General features: G+C 38.2%; 1 protein-coding gene across 3 annotated transcripts; it reads right to left on the bottom strand.

Annotated features, from left to right (window-relative positions):
• Positions 1-267: 267 nt before the first annotated feature.
• Positions 268-15344, bottom strand: LOC143845408 (nuclear poly(A) polymerase 4-like). 3 transcript variants are annotated; one of them, XM_077353732.1, is made up of 11 exons: positions 14593-15338; positions 14405-14482; positions 11417-11524; positions 8117-8341; positions 4097-4210; positions 3946-4008; positions 3523-3852; positions 3274-3438; positions 2149-2979; positions 1206-1282; positions 268-934 (listed from the first exon to the last, which is right to left on the bottom strand). In XM_077353732.1, the coding sequence occupies exons 1-11, from the start codon at positions 14716-14718 to the stop codon at positions 910-912; spliced, it is 2142 nt and encodes a 713-aa protein (XP_077209847.1). In that variant the 5' UTR covers positions 14719-15338; the 3' UTR covers positions 268-909. The 3 variants fall into 3 exon arrangements, with proteins under 3 accessions (XP_077209847.1, XP_077209846.1, XP_077209845.1); XM_077353731.1 differs by lacking the exon at positions 268-934 and adding an exon at positions 941-1136 and having other exon boundaries at positions 14593-15343; XM_077353730.1 differs by lacking the exon at positions 268-934 and having other exon boundaries at positions 941-1282; positions 14593-15344.
• Positions 15345-15658: the final 314 nt, after the last annotated feature.

Below are 15658 nucleotides of genomic sequence, written 5' to 3'. Positions count from 1 at the left end.
AATAAAACAATCTAGTACAAAAAAGATGCTTTAAGAGGAGAGCAGATCATCTGATAATATGCCAATTGACGATAAAAAAGAGAGAGGAGGCAGTGATAAATCGACCCCCAAATATCTTAAATCGACCCCCTATCCATCTTTCTCTCTCCTCGCGGTTAGAGAGAGTGAGAGAGGAGAGAGATAGACACATAGGAGGTCAATTTTCGATACATGGGGTTCGATTTATCACTCCCCTAAAAGAAATTGCACATACACATCTGAGAGAGAGAGAGTTAAAAATATTGTATGTATTACAAGGGAATATTTATACAATTTTGTTCAAGAGATAGTAAGGAGACGGAAAATAAATAAATAAAAAAAAATAAGTCAGTCATCCCCCCACCCAAACTACAAACCCTAAAATCTAGTTCCCACTCCCATACATGTTTTACAGAGCACATAACAACACACCCATCCCTCACTACACCACATATAAAGGATTAGTAAGAAAGAAAAGGATAAGGGCTATAGCAGCTAAATTCAAGCAGCACAGCATCTCTCTCCCATCTTTGCCAACACCCTTGGGGTGGTGGTGCCCACAAAGCTTCTACAGCACAGCAATCACACTAGTGTGCAAAAATCCTGCAACCTAATTGTGCTTCTCTTGATTGCTTTCAGTCATGACACATCCCCCCCCCTTGCACCACACACACACACACACACACACACACACACACACACACTCGAACACACGCACCACTCACACACACACACGCAACACACACACACGCACCACTCACATACGCATGCCTGGAAATTGAAAACCAGCAGTTAAAGAAACTTACCCCCCTCCAAATGGCTGGGGCAGGCTTCCCTTCACTTTTCTCTGCAATAATCCAGCATTGACTTGGCGCAAATCAGCTGAATCTCTCAGGCTGTAGTCGTTAAACTCAATCTATCGCAAACAAAAGGCACCAAAAAAACAAACAGGACAGTATAAAGATGATGGAAAAAAGATCTGTCTTCCACGGGAGGTTGTACTGCCCACCTTATATCGGTGGGACTGCTAGGACCCACCTCTGTGTTGTCAGGGTCCCATTCATCCCACTGACAGGAATGGGCGGAACCTGGAAATTTCCTCCCGTTGGAGACTGAAGCTGTGTTCAAAAGAACAAATACAGTCAGATAAATTCCAAGCGTGAAATATAGGGTTTGGAAACACATGCCTTATAACCGGTTTCTGAACAGTTTCAGAGTTGACTCCACCACGAGCTTTCAGGACCATCTCAATCGCAACATTGGGCTTCACAAGTCAAAAGCAGAGAAAATGGTAAACATAAGAAAAGCACATCAGTAAGAACGTACCCAAATTATAGAATTATTAGCGGAGATTATCCACCTCCTTAAGGCAGTTTTTGAATTACTATGGCTCCTATTTGCAAATAGTTAAATCATATTTGTAAATGGGGCATTAATGCTAGCATGGAAGTCGTAAACTAAAGACAAATAGAGGCATTTATAAGCAGTATTTGCATAATAGATTATATGCAAAGAAATAGATCCCAAGAGGCCCCTCATGCAAGTGGTTTTAAAGTTTGTTATGACTATATGCAAATAATGACTACAACAGTAATAGAAATGACAGTTAATGGCTCCCAAAGCGATTTAATGTCTCATTTTTTATAAGATTAAATTAAAATAATCTCTTATTTGCAAATAAGGACCAATTTTGATCAGAGAGTCCATAAATGGCTCTTTGGATAGCTCTAAAAAATATTTACATTTAATTTTATATGCAAATGGATGTGAAGTTAAATGTGGTTATTTGCAGACAATGGTTATAACAGTTTTAGAAGTGATATAATTAGGGAAATGATATCACCACTAACGTAGGTTTGGATCATCCTATGGTGCGGGCCATACCATACTTTTTAATTAAGTGAGGAGTGCGATCATCAAAATACGTTAGTGGTGATATCATTTCCCTATAATTAATGCCTTCCAACAAGTGGGCATCAGAAGCCTTTTTGGAAGCCATTAGCTACATAAAATATCTAAAACAGTTATAGCCATATTATTTGCAAATAATCTGAATATAAGAAAATGCAAATAATTTTTAAAGGCGCCCAAAGAGGCCCTCCAAAACAACAAAATGAGCAGAAGCAAGACCTCTAACTCTTCTGGCAAGCCAGTTTGAAATCTCCCGCTTCCATTTGAGCTTCCTTTCTGAAAAAGCGCCTCTGAATTGGCCTCGCAAATGTCGCCATGCCGAGAGTCCTGGTTGTCACTCTCTAAGTGGCTCATATTCTCCTCACTGCTGCCTGCCACAGATGCTTCCAAAACAACCTCCTCCGATGAACTACCCTCACGTGCAAAATCCAACGTCCTTACAGACTCACAAGTACTAAAGTTACCCACTGTCAAATTCTCCACTTTAATCTCCTTACCCATGCTTTGCTGACACACATCTGACCTACTACTACTACTAGTTTCAGATGGAGAAAGAGACTTCTCCCTAACTGGACTAATGGAAGCCCGTTTCTCTGGTCTATCTGGTTTCACATTCTGCTCGTCAACATCTGCTTTTCTCTTAAGCCGTTGCTCCATATCCCTTTGGCTCTTCATCCGTTTCTCTGTGGACCCGGCCCCACACTCTTCACCCCCATCTTCTCTAGAAGCTTTGTTGGGCGGAGGGCTTGTGGGCTTCGAAGGCCGAGGTCGCTTATACCCAACTGGAAACACGTAGGAGGGAATCTGCTTCCTACGAACGTGTGAAACGTATATTTCCATGCCTGGTTTCCAAAACATGTACATGCTCACCGAATGCCTGAACTCATCTACTGTTCCACGAATGTCAAATTGTTGGCCTTCTTGAATTCTAACCCCTTGTTTCCTCTGCAAACCCATGAAAAAAGCACAATGCGAACACTGTTTCGAGCTGTCTATGTACTCATTGGGATATGGATGGCACTGCAACATCCCATATGTGTCTCGCTCTATCTGTAAAAAGTTAAGATAAATGGAGGCTAATTATGAGAAACAAAAATTACCCTAAATTATTGTTTCTAATGGCACAATTGTGATAGATGGTTTAAGCTATATTTTGAAGTGTACCAAAGTCCAGGTAGGGGGGCAACTCAGGTCGGGTTGGGTTAAGCTTTTGATAAAAAAAAGAAAGAATTGGAATCAACCCGAACACCTGATTTTAAAAATAAAAGATTAACCCGAATTCCCAAAAATCAACCCAAGTCGCACCCCTAATTCCCAAAAATCCCAAAAATCAACCCGAGTTACCTTCAAAGTCAGCTGCCTCAATCGGGATTCCACCCAACCCTTCCAAGAAAGCAAATCACCAGCATCTGCTGCAACAATGTCAACCTGCAGATAATTCTTATACATCTCGAAGAAATGATATGGCTCAAACAGAGCACTCCACTGTGCCTTATTCAACTCAATCTCCTGGATGCAGCAAAATCAGAGTGAAATGGACATTATCAGTAAGCAGGTGCGAACCAGAGAGCAGAAATATGTTCATAATCTTACCTCACATATCTTGTTACCATTCTGAAATTGCTCCATCATAACCCGAAGAGTACTTGTTGAGACATTGTAGCTAGAATTCATGCATGGATATGCAGGTGTGATGATTGGCATATGATGGGTTCGGTCGCGAGGATGTTTACGTGGGTCCCATACGGGAAAACCAAGTTCATCCTCATCAATTGAACATAGCATCACAGGATTTGGCCAGCGCCACTGGGTATAAACTCTGAAGAATCGAGAAACTAGCATACTGGGAACCGCATTAGGATAAAGTTGGCATACACGAGCAACTAAGAGAGCCCAATTTACACCACCAAGAAATCCAGTTACCTAGAAAAATGAAAGTATAGTCAATCAAAAATTGCAGTACAAATGGTTAGGCAAAATAGATCTCCCCAAAAAAAAAAGAAAAAAAAAACTTACATTTGAATAAACGCCACGCCTTTTAGCCCAAAATTTTAAGCACCTCAGTGTCGTGCGGAAATGCTACAAATTGCAAAATGGGTTCAGAAATGGAACAGAAAGCATCTATCAACTAAAACATAATCCACGACAAAGCCTATAAAATTTTCACCTCAATGTGCGGAACAAGTCGAAGAATTTGATCTGCAACCCTACAGCCATTAAGACTTCGAACAGTTTGTTCATCGACATTGTTTAATACAGACCCATGTGAGATGTCCAAGTCCTGCACACATGTTAGTTCCAGCAACAGTAATATATCAAACACAAACAATAACCAACCAAATATGCATATTCTCTACTGATCCAAACCAGACTTATTTTGACTAACAAATTTAAAGCCTCAGGATGTGCTAAAAAACAATATTAAATAAATAAGCATACTAAACACTGTTAATATGCCATGCTTGGCCAAATGTCATGGATAAGAAGCTGAGAAGTATTAATATCAAATAAAGTTCAATTAACATCTACAGCAGCCACTGCAAAATAGTCGGTAACGTCACCAAGCAACATTGCAAACTATATTATGACATGAACGAGAGGTAGAGGATAATAGACCATGGTAGTGATGTGGACAACCCCCCCCCCCCCCCCTCGCCCCCCGGCATCTAGGACCAACCAAACCCAACAAATTGTTAAAAATAAAGTATCTAGGCGACTAAGATAAACATGTTTTAAATAAATAAACTGATCATAGGGCTAAATCACATCAAATCGCCTTAGAGCCGGGTAAGAGAAATCTATGCAGGTGATCAATAGTCAAGATGTGATCACCCTCTACAGGGCAAACAATCTCCAAACACTTCTGCCATGAAAGCTATCAAACGAGGGGCAGCGGGTCATAAATGACCTAACAGAGAAAACACCATCAGTAAGTCTTCTTCCATATCATATGATCTCCCCCCCCCCCCCCCCCCCGCAGCAACACACACACACACACATTTCTACACATGAAACAAAGAACAAAGTAGCTATTAAGGCAACAACCAAATCGATCTCCCTATTGAAAAAAGTTTTCTAGAAAGAAACTTCCAATTATCATTCTCACCCTAACGAACAAAAGAGAGAACGACATTCATCTGTTTATCAAAGCTGATGACAAAATAAAAAGAAAGAAAACATCCCTCAAAGCCCTGGGATCACACCAGCAGTCCTGCCACAATCTAATTCTATTTCAAATAACGACTCTGACATCACATTTTTATGGAAAGGGGCAGATATACGACATAAGTCCCACTAGTTCATGATGCCCTGAAGTCTATAGACATTTTTAGTAAACCGTCGCTCTAAACTAGAACCATACTTTGCTTCGATCACAACTCTCCACAACTGACTGTTATCAATCCAATACTTCCAAATCTATTTGCCGCGAGGGCGTTATTTATCAATTGAAGTCTTATAATACCAAGACCACTCATCTTCTTAGGTATTCAAACCACATTCCAATTAACTAGATGAAATTTCTTGTTGTCCGCTTTATCATTCCAAAGAAAATTTCTTTGGAGTTTTACAATGAGGTTAATAACCCGAATCAAACAACGAAATAAGGAAATAAAGTAGAGAGGAAGATCAAATAAAACAGCTTTCATGCCAGAAGGGGGGAGTTTCCCTTCCACCCTCTCAATAGCCAAATCCCAAAGACCTTTAGGGGGGCACCCTCCGAACACACAAAGGAAGACCAAGATAGAAGGTGTGCCAAAACGATAGCCAAATATAGTAGTAAATCATTCACCTTCCCCTTTTTTCCAATCTAACACCCATCACTAAAGATTTGTCGAAGTTGTCTTGCTGTCCAGACATGTCTTCAAAGCATCTAAGAATTGCTTTCAAATTTTTAATCTTCCACTCATCGATACAGCTAAAACAAAGAGTATCATTAGCATACTGAAGGTGTAAAATTTCTTTTCTGAGGGGCCAATCTTAAAGCCTTCAATCGAATCGCAAGATCAGACCTTCTCAAACATTTTACTAAATGCATCAACCAAAATAATGAAAAAAGGAATAAGGATAGTGTATCACATTGGCAAAGACCCCTTACTAGTAGTGATGAAACCATGTGTGGACCCATTGACCAAAATAGAGCACTGAGTTGAAACTAAACAATTCCTTGTCCAGGCTCTCCATTTATTACCAAAGCACATTTCTTACAAACGATAGTCGAAAGAGATCCATTCCACCCTACATAAGCCTTTTTCCATATCAACCCTACAAATTATGCCATGTAGTCCACTTCTATAGCAATAGTCCCCGCATGGTTGTTAGCCAAAAGATGGACAACTAAAGTTGGCCTTCCTTTGTTTGCCTTTATTGTATAAAAGTGATCTGGACATTAGAGATGACAACATTCAAAACTTCCTGCTGGAGTTTTTTATTAGCATTGAGTTTGTGTGTCTATATCAAATTGCATATGCAAGTACACATACAATTTGATTTTATATACTTCAATGCTTCATTAGATTATGAGATAAACCATGAAAAATGTAAATATAAATTGCAGCATGTCATTGACTCCTTGTAAGAGGCAAGATTTTACTTCCCTGCAGCTGCCATGAGAGAATTCATCTTGATGGATGAACCCATATTTGCAAGGTGAACCACACTTCAAGAAGGCAAGCAAGCATAAAAGAAGTCAATAACAGAATAGATAGTGTTACCTACATTTCTTCTTCTTTCCTGATTTGATAACAGTTTAACTATATTGGAAAAAAAAAGATGCATAAAAGATATACCACCAACCATTCAAGAAAAAAAGATATACCACCAGTTTGTACAATGCATGGATACATGTAGCAGAAATAATGCAGAAGCTTAAGGAAAGTTACACAATGTGAATTATATTCTTTGAGGGGGCATTGATTTAGGGTTACAGGAATTAGAAACAGTTTCCAATTATGTAGTGATGAGAAAGAGAGTGAAGCGTGTAATCCAAATCCCAGATAGTGAAATATTCTCTCTCCTCTGTAGACATAGACACGCTGCTGAACAACACAAATCTGTAGTGTTGTGTGTTTATTAAGCTTTCTTTACTACTTTTGTGTTTTGATCGGGATTTGCTTTCACAAATGCAAACTGCAAGGGTCAATTTAAGCCATAACTCGTACTGAGCTACCTGGGACTTTTAACACACATCGTCTTTCTTCCACACATGACGACTTTGCTAACTCAACATGTTCAGTTTCATGTCTAAAACCAACCGTGTGGTCATGTGCAATTACAAGTAACAGCATGAGGAATGGCATTAATTAACACTTTATACTCCAGCCACCAAGCAGGCAAATAATTTGCTCTTACAAGCTGTATTGGAATGATAATAATAAACAAACAATCATTAATGAACACTTAATCCATCAGCCACCGAGCAGGGCTAATAATTTACTCTGGCAAGCTGTTATGGAAGGATAGTAATAAGTCATAACTGAACAGAATTGTGGAATCAAAATAAAACAGAAAAGAAAAGGATATTAGCAACAAGTCAATTACCAAAATGAAAAGAAATATGTATAAAAAAAGGACGGCCCAGTGCACGAGGCTCCCGCCATGCGGGGTAAGTGAACAAAAAAAGAAGTCTGAGTGAAAAAAAAAGTTCATAAAAGGGTAGAGAATAAAGTGCAGAAAAGAAATATTCAAACCAAAACAACCCAATTTAGGATAACAGACCAGAAATCAACTAAGCAACTTTTATGCATTTTGGCTCTAAATAACAAGAGATCGTTTGCAGGGAGAGGTAAATATGGAAGATAAGAATCAAATCAAGCAGAACCGGCATCAAATGTATGAGGAAAATTGCATTCAAAGATCGAATACAAAGGATGCATACAATCATCCCAGTATTCACAAGCTTCAGAACTATTTGATTCCAGTTTGGTTAAAATAATAACATTATCTCCTAATCCAAGGTAAGCGACTGAAAAAAATAGTTGGGATTCATAAGTCCCAACCTGTTGAAGGAAAAATAAATAAATAAAACACAAAAACAATAGCAGATAGCCTAGTTAGAGATGAACAAGTTTGCAGGACAGAATAAAACTCATAAAAACACATTTGACAGCACAGCAAAAAAAGACCATGCAAAAAAAAAGTCAAAACAACAAAACAACCATCAAGGAACCATTTTCCTAGGACAACTTACTTCTGGAACAACCAAGAGGGAGATGCTGGCATAAAGAAGATCAATTGATATTCCACGGAACTTGAATTTCATTACTGGTACATGAGCATCTGGGACTGGTTGTAGTTCGGTCACTTCTTCCATATCAGCCAGAATGCCATGCAAAATGATGAAAAAATCCTCCTCTCGATTTACATAGGACGGCCCAACACAGAGAGTATCAATATCAGCCCCAGGACCATGCACCTGCAAAAGTACAATGAGAATATCAATATCATATAATAAAAGAAGTTCATTTCCATCAAAATATAAACATGCTAAAAGAAATAAATGATACTGCAGTGACAATAGAAGCAAACCAATAGAAGTATATAATATTGCAGGCCCCACCGAAAGGAATACGAAAACTAAACACCTTCATAGAAATACAAAAACTAAACACTTTCATGGAAAAAGGTTAAAAAGCATAAGGAAATTGAGCAATTTCCCGTTACAATATAGAAACCAGCCAAGCACCAACGGGCATTTGACTATAGCACATGCAAGCCATGCCAGAGTTAATGCAATACTAAGAAAGAGATCAATTTCTTAGGCCGGTCGCAACGTTGAGCAAAGAGTATGCATGCGCCGGCCAAGAAGCATATGGAACCGCGGCTCACATAATAATAATGCAGCCAACTGGGTCTGCACAATAATCTGCTTTTAGAGTAGAATGACTGGTGTAACACAGCACGTACGTGCACTTAAATAGAAAACTTAATCCAGTACAATGGAAGTTTGATAACTCAATCATGTTTAGCCTCACCCTGAGTGAGGCTCACTCCTGTTATATGGGTAAACCTTTAAGAGACCGAGAACTCAAATTAAAACAGTGAAAAATTCTAAATTTAATCTTAACTCAATCTGAGCTTTAACTACCTCTTCTAGTTCAACCATTTTTACCCAAAAGTCAAGCAGAGAACCCAGACATGAAAAATTTTTCATCGCTCTGACTCTGCCCAATACTTCCAGCAACTCTTTAACAGTAAAAGTGGGCAGATCCAACCCTGACATTACATCAGCCCATTTTTTTGACATTACCCAGCTTTGAAACCCTAGATCTAATATTTTGCAATAACTTTTCAACTAAACAACCTCCTTTCTTTAGAGAACAACAATGTCCCCTAATTTTTCTGCAAACATCTTGGACTGTTGGGAAAAGACTTTGAGGAGCAGTGATACTTATTTGTTGAAGATTACAAAGCAAACTTGACGCTATGTTCGTATAAAATTCAGCCAGTCAAGATAAGTGAGATCTTTCTGTTTTTAATTACTTTTCATTTGTCCTTAACATTACCAGTGTAACAGACCAAAAAAAAAAGTGAAGTGCAACCACTGGAGTAGGGAATTTGTCAACAACATAAACCATTTTAAAATTTCATTTACCAAAAACAAAGGGTCAAAAGGGAAAATATTTCAAAAGAAATACAAAAATAAATGAGGAAATAACACATGGAAGAAGAGATGGGCAATCGAGAATTTAAAAAAAGAAAAGAGAGAGAGAGAGAGAGAGAGAATAGTTTAGGACAACATTGGAGTCAGTCACAACGTACCCAAAATTTGGTTACAAGCACAATTTTGTTCGGAAAACAATAAATCAAAAGAAAGAGGCAGAAACAGAATGAATCCATCAGCAGCATGGCTTTCTTAGGTTCACGTCATAGATATAAGCAGAGCAACTGAAATGCCAGGGCAATCATAGGTGGGTTACCCTGGGAACAACCTTTAAACAGAATAAAAGAACGGATGAAGAATTAAGAAGAAGACAAAGAGGAAGAAGAAGAAGAAGACAAAGAAGAGCACACATAAAAACATGGATATTTCTTTTCAACTAAGCCCAGGAAACTGATTGGTTACAGCTGCATATTAAATAATCCCATGGCCTAGAGGGCAAAGTATTTTAGTATCATTTGATCATATATTTACCAGTTTTTGGAATGAGTGACATCAAAAGACAGTTCTGTTTGCCCAATGCAACCAAGTTTGAATTGGATGATCCATACTGTTAAAGGAATGCATGCACTTTACTTTACCCTTTTGATTTCCTATTAATCTCTTGGACTATGAGGTTTGAATTGTGCTATCATTTTCCATTGGTTAACAGTAAGAAAAGTATTTAGTAAAAGAAATTAACAGTGAGGAAATCATTTAGTAAAATACAAAGAAATATGGTGAAGTGGTTATGAGGTTAGTAAAAAAAGCATTTAGTAAATTTGAATTCCTATTAATCACTTGGACTATGAGGTTTGAATTGTGCTATCATTTTCCATTGCATGAATTCCTACTGTTATTTTACCAAAACCGTATTTTTTTAATGGCTTTAACAAAATTGTAAGAGGTAGACCCCAAGGTGAAAACAAATAGCTAATTAATTTCAATAAAGCCCACCTCAAGCTAGACCCATAGTTACCATAGTGAGTAGGAAGCGAGTGCAAGAAGCGATGCGGGAAGCTAGGGATTAAGAAAAGAGAAAATGCAGGAAGTGAAAAACTATAATAAAAAAAAATAATAAAGAGAAACGTGTGGGAATTGTGTCGTTGAAAGTCAACATGAAGCGTGTAATAAGCTTCATTGAAAGCGAACAAGAGTATAGATAAATATAACTAAAAATTACAAGTAAATTATCAAATAAAAAGGTTAGGATTGAAAGTAGTAAATAAGACTTCATGAATGATTACAATTACAAGTTTTAGGGACTTATAGTTTCACACATCTTATTCATGTAGAATTAATGTTACGTTTTTGGAAACAGATCCACATACTTAGGATGACTTTTTAAGTTTTAAATACATTTGTTTATTTCAAATACGCTCCTTCGGCTTTACCAAAAGGAGAAAACACTTTTTAAGAAAAAATATAAACACTAATATCCGAAGTGTAATCTTAATTAAGAGGAAACACGGAGGCGTCATGTGGGAACCATTCTTCCCCTAAATTCGGGAACCGTAAAGAACTTAGCTACTGGCGCGAGCTTCCCATCCAACAAGGAAGTGTCCAGAAACTATGAGCTGGAATGTGGTGGCAATACATGGTGGCTCATGCCGATGTACTCAAAACCATTCAAAAAACTAATGCAGCATACATTTCCAAGAATATAAGACCAATGCTAATTAATCTCAATAAAGCCCACCTCAAGCCAGACTATGGTGGGAATACAAGGTGCCGTATGCTGGTGGGCCCAAAACCATTCACATAACTAATGTAGCACAAATTTCCAAGAACATGGGACCAAAAAAGCATCACTACCTGCCCAAACAATAAACTAGCTGAAAATCATCTTACCCCTAATCGATAAGATCCAAAAGTAAATATTACGGCATTAGCATCCTCCGCCATTTGATCAGTGTAACCTCTCTGACGAGTTAGCTGCTTCACCCAAGCCTTTACAATCTGATGTCCACAAAATGTAGCAAAAAGAACAAATGAGCATAGATATAACACTAAAAGCTATAGAATAAACTGATGGGATGATTTTTTCAACCCCCCCTCGCCCCCCCAAAAAAAAAAATGGATTATACGACCCCCTTTAAACGTGAATTGTGGGCAGACTTTAACGCTTTTTGGCGTCAAATCACGTTAAAAGGGGGACGCATAATCCTAAGGGGGGGTAAAAAAATCATTGCCCTAAACCGATTAGGCTACAAGAATGCAAATGTATAATTAAAAATCCCCAAAGAACCATGATAGAATGTAGAGGATGAAAACAGAAGAAAGTAAAAGAGCATCATGAATACGTAGGTTGGTCCAAATATCCAATGGTTTAAATATCAAATCTTAAAGTGTTCTTCCAGTCATGTAATTTAAGACACCATCTGAAAAAGGCAATAGAATGCATTTTTTTGGTCAGGTAAATGTTTGCATGCCACTAGAGAACAAGGAGAGGCCTGAAAGTGTCATACACAGTGTGTTGCATAAAACCGCATGCAGGCTAATAGAACACAGTTTTTCTTTTCTTTTTTTGGAATGATAATAGAACACAGTTTATAAGAAGAGGAAAAGAAGGCCTTAGGGAAGCTGAATTGCTGGTGTCATCATAACATTTGCTGACATCATTAAAGGGTCCACACATAGTTAGATGCTCATACTTTACAAAATCTTCCATATTTAATATGGAAATATTAATTATTACATGACCAACATATCAAAGATTCAAGAACCAGATTATGGAATGAAATCTTGCAAAAGACTCAAGGAGATTGATCAGATTTAGACTCCAATTTACAGCAAAAGTTGGCCTTAGGATTTGACCTCACATGGAGTAGAAGTCTAGTAGGAAATCTAGAGGCCAACCCATAGAGTAATCTAAGATCATCATCAATACATAGTTTGGTTCCAAACAGCCTATGCCTCAAATATAAAATCTTCACTATTCTTCAAAATTCTAAATGTGTAATTTAAGAGACCACCTGACAAAAGGCAATAGATTGAATCTTTGTTGGTCTAGTAAATGTTTGAAAAATGATATGTGAACATGGATACTCATTTCAAGTGTCGACACGTATACATACAAGGTTCCTGACATGGGATGCCTAAAAATCCAAAATAGGGACATTCCCCTACACATACTTACATATTGATTACTAATCACTGATCATAAGTTGCAACAAAATAAATGTGGTATTCATTTAACTTGGTTGCATTGCCCCCAAACCATAGTTGAATGATCACTAATCATAAGTTGCCCCTACACACCCATATAAATGTGGTATTCATTTAACTCGGTTGCATTGGGCATGAAATTTGCAGCCCAAACCATAGTTGAATGATCACTAATCATAAGTTGCTCCTACACACCCATACATATAAAATTACTAATCACTAATCATAAGTTTTTTTTATGATAGGTAAGCTGGGATCAAACCCCTGACCTCACCTCAGCGTGAAAGAACATAACCATAAGTTGGCACAAATAAATGTGGTATTCATTTGACTCAGTTCCATCGGGCATGCAATTTCCAGGACATGATCCATACTAGCTTTCAATGACATTGGCCTATAACTTATTCCTCTCCTCGCCAAACCTCCAAATCCATTTTCCAATGAGAGCTCTGTTAGCATCATTCACGCTCTTGAAAGTCGGGCTTTGACCGGTTTGCAAACCTCCTCCCAACTGACGAGGTGGAATTTCCTCTTCTCCTCATTATCAACTCAAAGAAAATACCTCTCAATTTTCTCTAAGCGATTAATCACACTGATCACGCATATGAACACGAAGAGATAGTAAATAGTGATATTAGCCAACATTGCCTTAATGAGAGTGATTCTACCTCCCAGCTGAGACAAGATTTCTCTTCCAAGAAGCAATCCTTTTCCCCACCCTTTCTACAATCGAATCCTACACCCACCCTCTTTTATAACCCTTTTAGGCTTGGCCCACTTAATCCCACCTTGTATAACCATTTAACCTATGGCCCACTTACCTTACCCCCACTTAAACAAAGCACAATTATATAAATACCCCCACCATATCCCTCCCCCAGGAATGCATGAGGCAGTCCCACTTTCTCTCTCCCTTCATATAAATATAGTACATACCAAGTTTCACATGCAATTAGTATAAATATTTATACATAATACATGCATCAAATTCCGCATGCAATACATAAAAGAGCATGCATTTGCTGCGCTCGAGCACAGAAACAGGGTGGGGCCACATTTTGGGTGGGCTCCAAAGCATTCATTTGATGGGCCCTTTCATGGGTAAGGTGTCCACCAAAAATCAGCTCCATTGGATCACCTTAGGGTGTCCATTTGTGGGGCCAAAAATGGACAGATTTGTGGACAAACAGTATTTGTCCATTTTTGGCCCCACAAATGGACACCCATTGGTGATCCAATGGAGCTGATTTTTGGTAGGCCCCCCATTCATGATGGGGCCTTCCAAATGAATGCTTAGGATCAACCCCCCCCCCCCCGGTTTCTGTGCTCGAGCGCAGCAACCCTTTTCTCTTTATATAAAGAGAATCATGTAATACATACTAATATAGTATACCACTATAAAACTTAGATTTTAGTTTATGCACTTCGGCCGTTTCGGTTCTGATTTAAGTTAGGATGGAAACATAAACATTTCGATCATTTCGTGTCAGTTTTGGTGGATATTTAAAACCATGTTCACATATTCCCCAATGATCAATTCCACGGTTTCGTTTGTAAAGTGGAAATAAGGATTCATATTGAAAGATTGTTCGATGCTGGTAAGCCAATCATACAAAGTAAAAATGAAGGACTAAGAAAGGAAGAAAGCTATAAACAAAAACAAATAGCTACCTGGTCGATCTGGCCGAGAACCTCTTCTCTCTTGCAAGCTTCTTCCTTGCTCTCATAAAGTCCCGATTCAGCCAAGAACTACCATAAAATAAAATAAATATTAGATACATCCACACCGAATTTAAAAAAAAATAAAATAAAAAAAATCTAAGATAAATAAAGAAAAATAGGGCAAAAAAAAAAAATACCCTTTCTAATTCCAAGCTTCTCTGAAGATCCGCCTCGGTTGGTCCGGCGATGGAGATCGGCTTCGTCACCCCAAACTGCTTCGCAGTTTCAGGAGGTGAACCGATCAAATCCTCAGAGCTCCCCATGTCAAGAACCAAAGAAAACTAAAAAAAAACCCTAAAAAGTAAAAGAGGAAAAAAAAAAGGGAAGAATACAATCAAACAAGAAAACGTCCTACTCCTCAGACACTGTAGAAAGAGAAAGAATCAGAAAATCCGAAACCCTAAACCATCCAGACAAAAACAAAACAGACCTAGAAACCCTAGACTTATCGACGAGATTACTTCTTGAAAGGTCCAACCAGAAAAGCAGATCTCGAAAACAAAGGAGATCTTCCGAAAGATTCGAAAGAAAACACAGATCCAGCATAAAACGGTTTCTAGAAACCCTAGAAACGCAAAGAAAAGTAAAATCGAGATGAAGAAACCCTAAAATTCGAAAAAAAAAAAAAAACAGATGAAGCAGATGATAATTCGGTAGATCCAAGAGAAAGGGATTGCAGAAACCCTAAAATCGGTGTAGAAAAACGGTTTTGAAGGTAGAAAAGAAGGAGGATTTGGGGGGCGAAACGGGAGAGAAAGAGAGAGGAGTTGGGGGCTGAAAGTTGGAACACGGTTTTGAGCTCGTGGGATAATAAAAGGAAAGGGAGATTAAGAAGAGGGATAAAGGCTTTAAAAAAGGAAAGAGAGATTATTAGGAAGAGGATTTGTATTCTAATTTCTAACTCGAATTGGGTTAAAGCGGATAAGAGGACTTGTATTAGAAGTCGGATTGGTTGGGTCGTTTGAGAAATTACGTGGAAAATCCTTCCAGTTTTGAGAGATTTTCGATCTATTTTGTGGGTTGGTGGTGGTTTCGTTGGGGGAGTTTGAGAATTTTCGTGGAAAATCCTTGGGAGATTTTCAGTCTATTTCGTGGATAATCAATCATTGGATGGTTTTGTCGAGAAAGGAAGTATTTAGAGGGCTTTCAGAAGGAAAGAAAAATAGGAAGTAGGACTATCTTACAAGTTGACTAGTTTGTTTT

Source organism: Tasmannia lanceolata, unplaced genomic scaffold (genome assembly GCF_043159265.1).
Source record: "Tasmannia lanceolata isolate RefF3 unplaced genomic scaffold, GAP_Taslan_0.1 ptg000015l, whole genome shotgun sequence".
NCBI lineage: Eukaryota > Viridiplantae > Streptophyta > Magnoliopsida > Canellales > Winteraceae > Tasmannia > Tasmannia lanceolata.
Note: the sequence above shows the minus strand (reverse complement) of the source record. Positions and strands in the feature narration are given on the sequence as shown.

Coding starts and splice junctions, on each gene's coding strand:
- LOC143845408 (XM_077353730.1), bottom strand. CDS start 14,718: ATGGGGAGCTCTGAGGATTTGATCGGTTCACCTCCTGAAACTGCGAAG. Junction 14,483..14,592: donor GAAGCTTGGAATTAGAAAGG/GTATTTTTTTTT, acceptor ATTTTATGGTAG/TTCTTGGCTGAATCGGGACT. Junction 4,009..4,096: donor GACTTGTTCCGCACATTGAG/GTGAAAATTTTA, acceptor TGCAATTTGTAG/CATTTCCGCACGACACTGAG.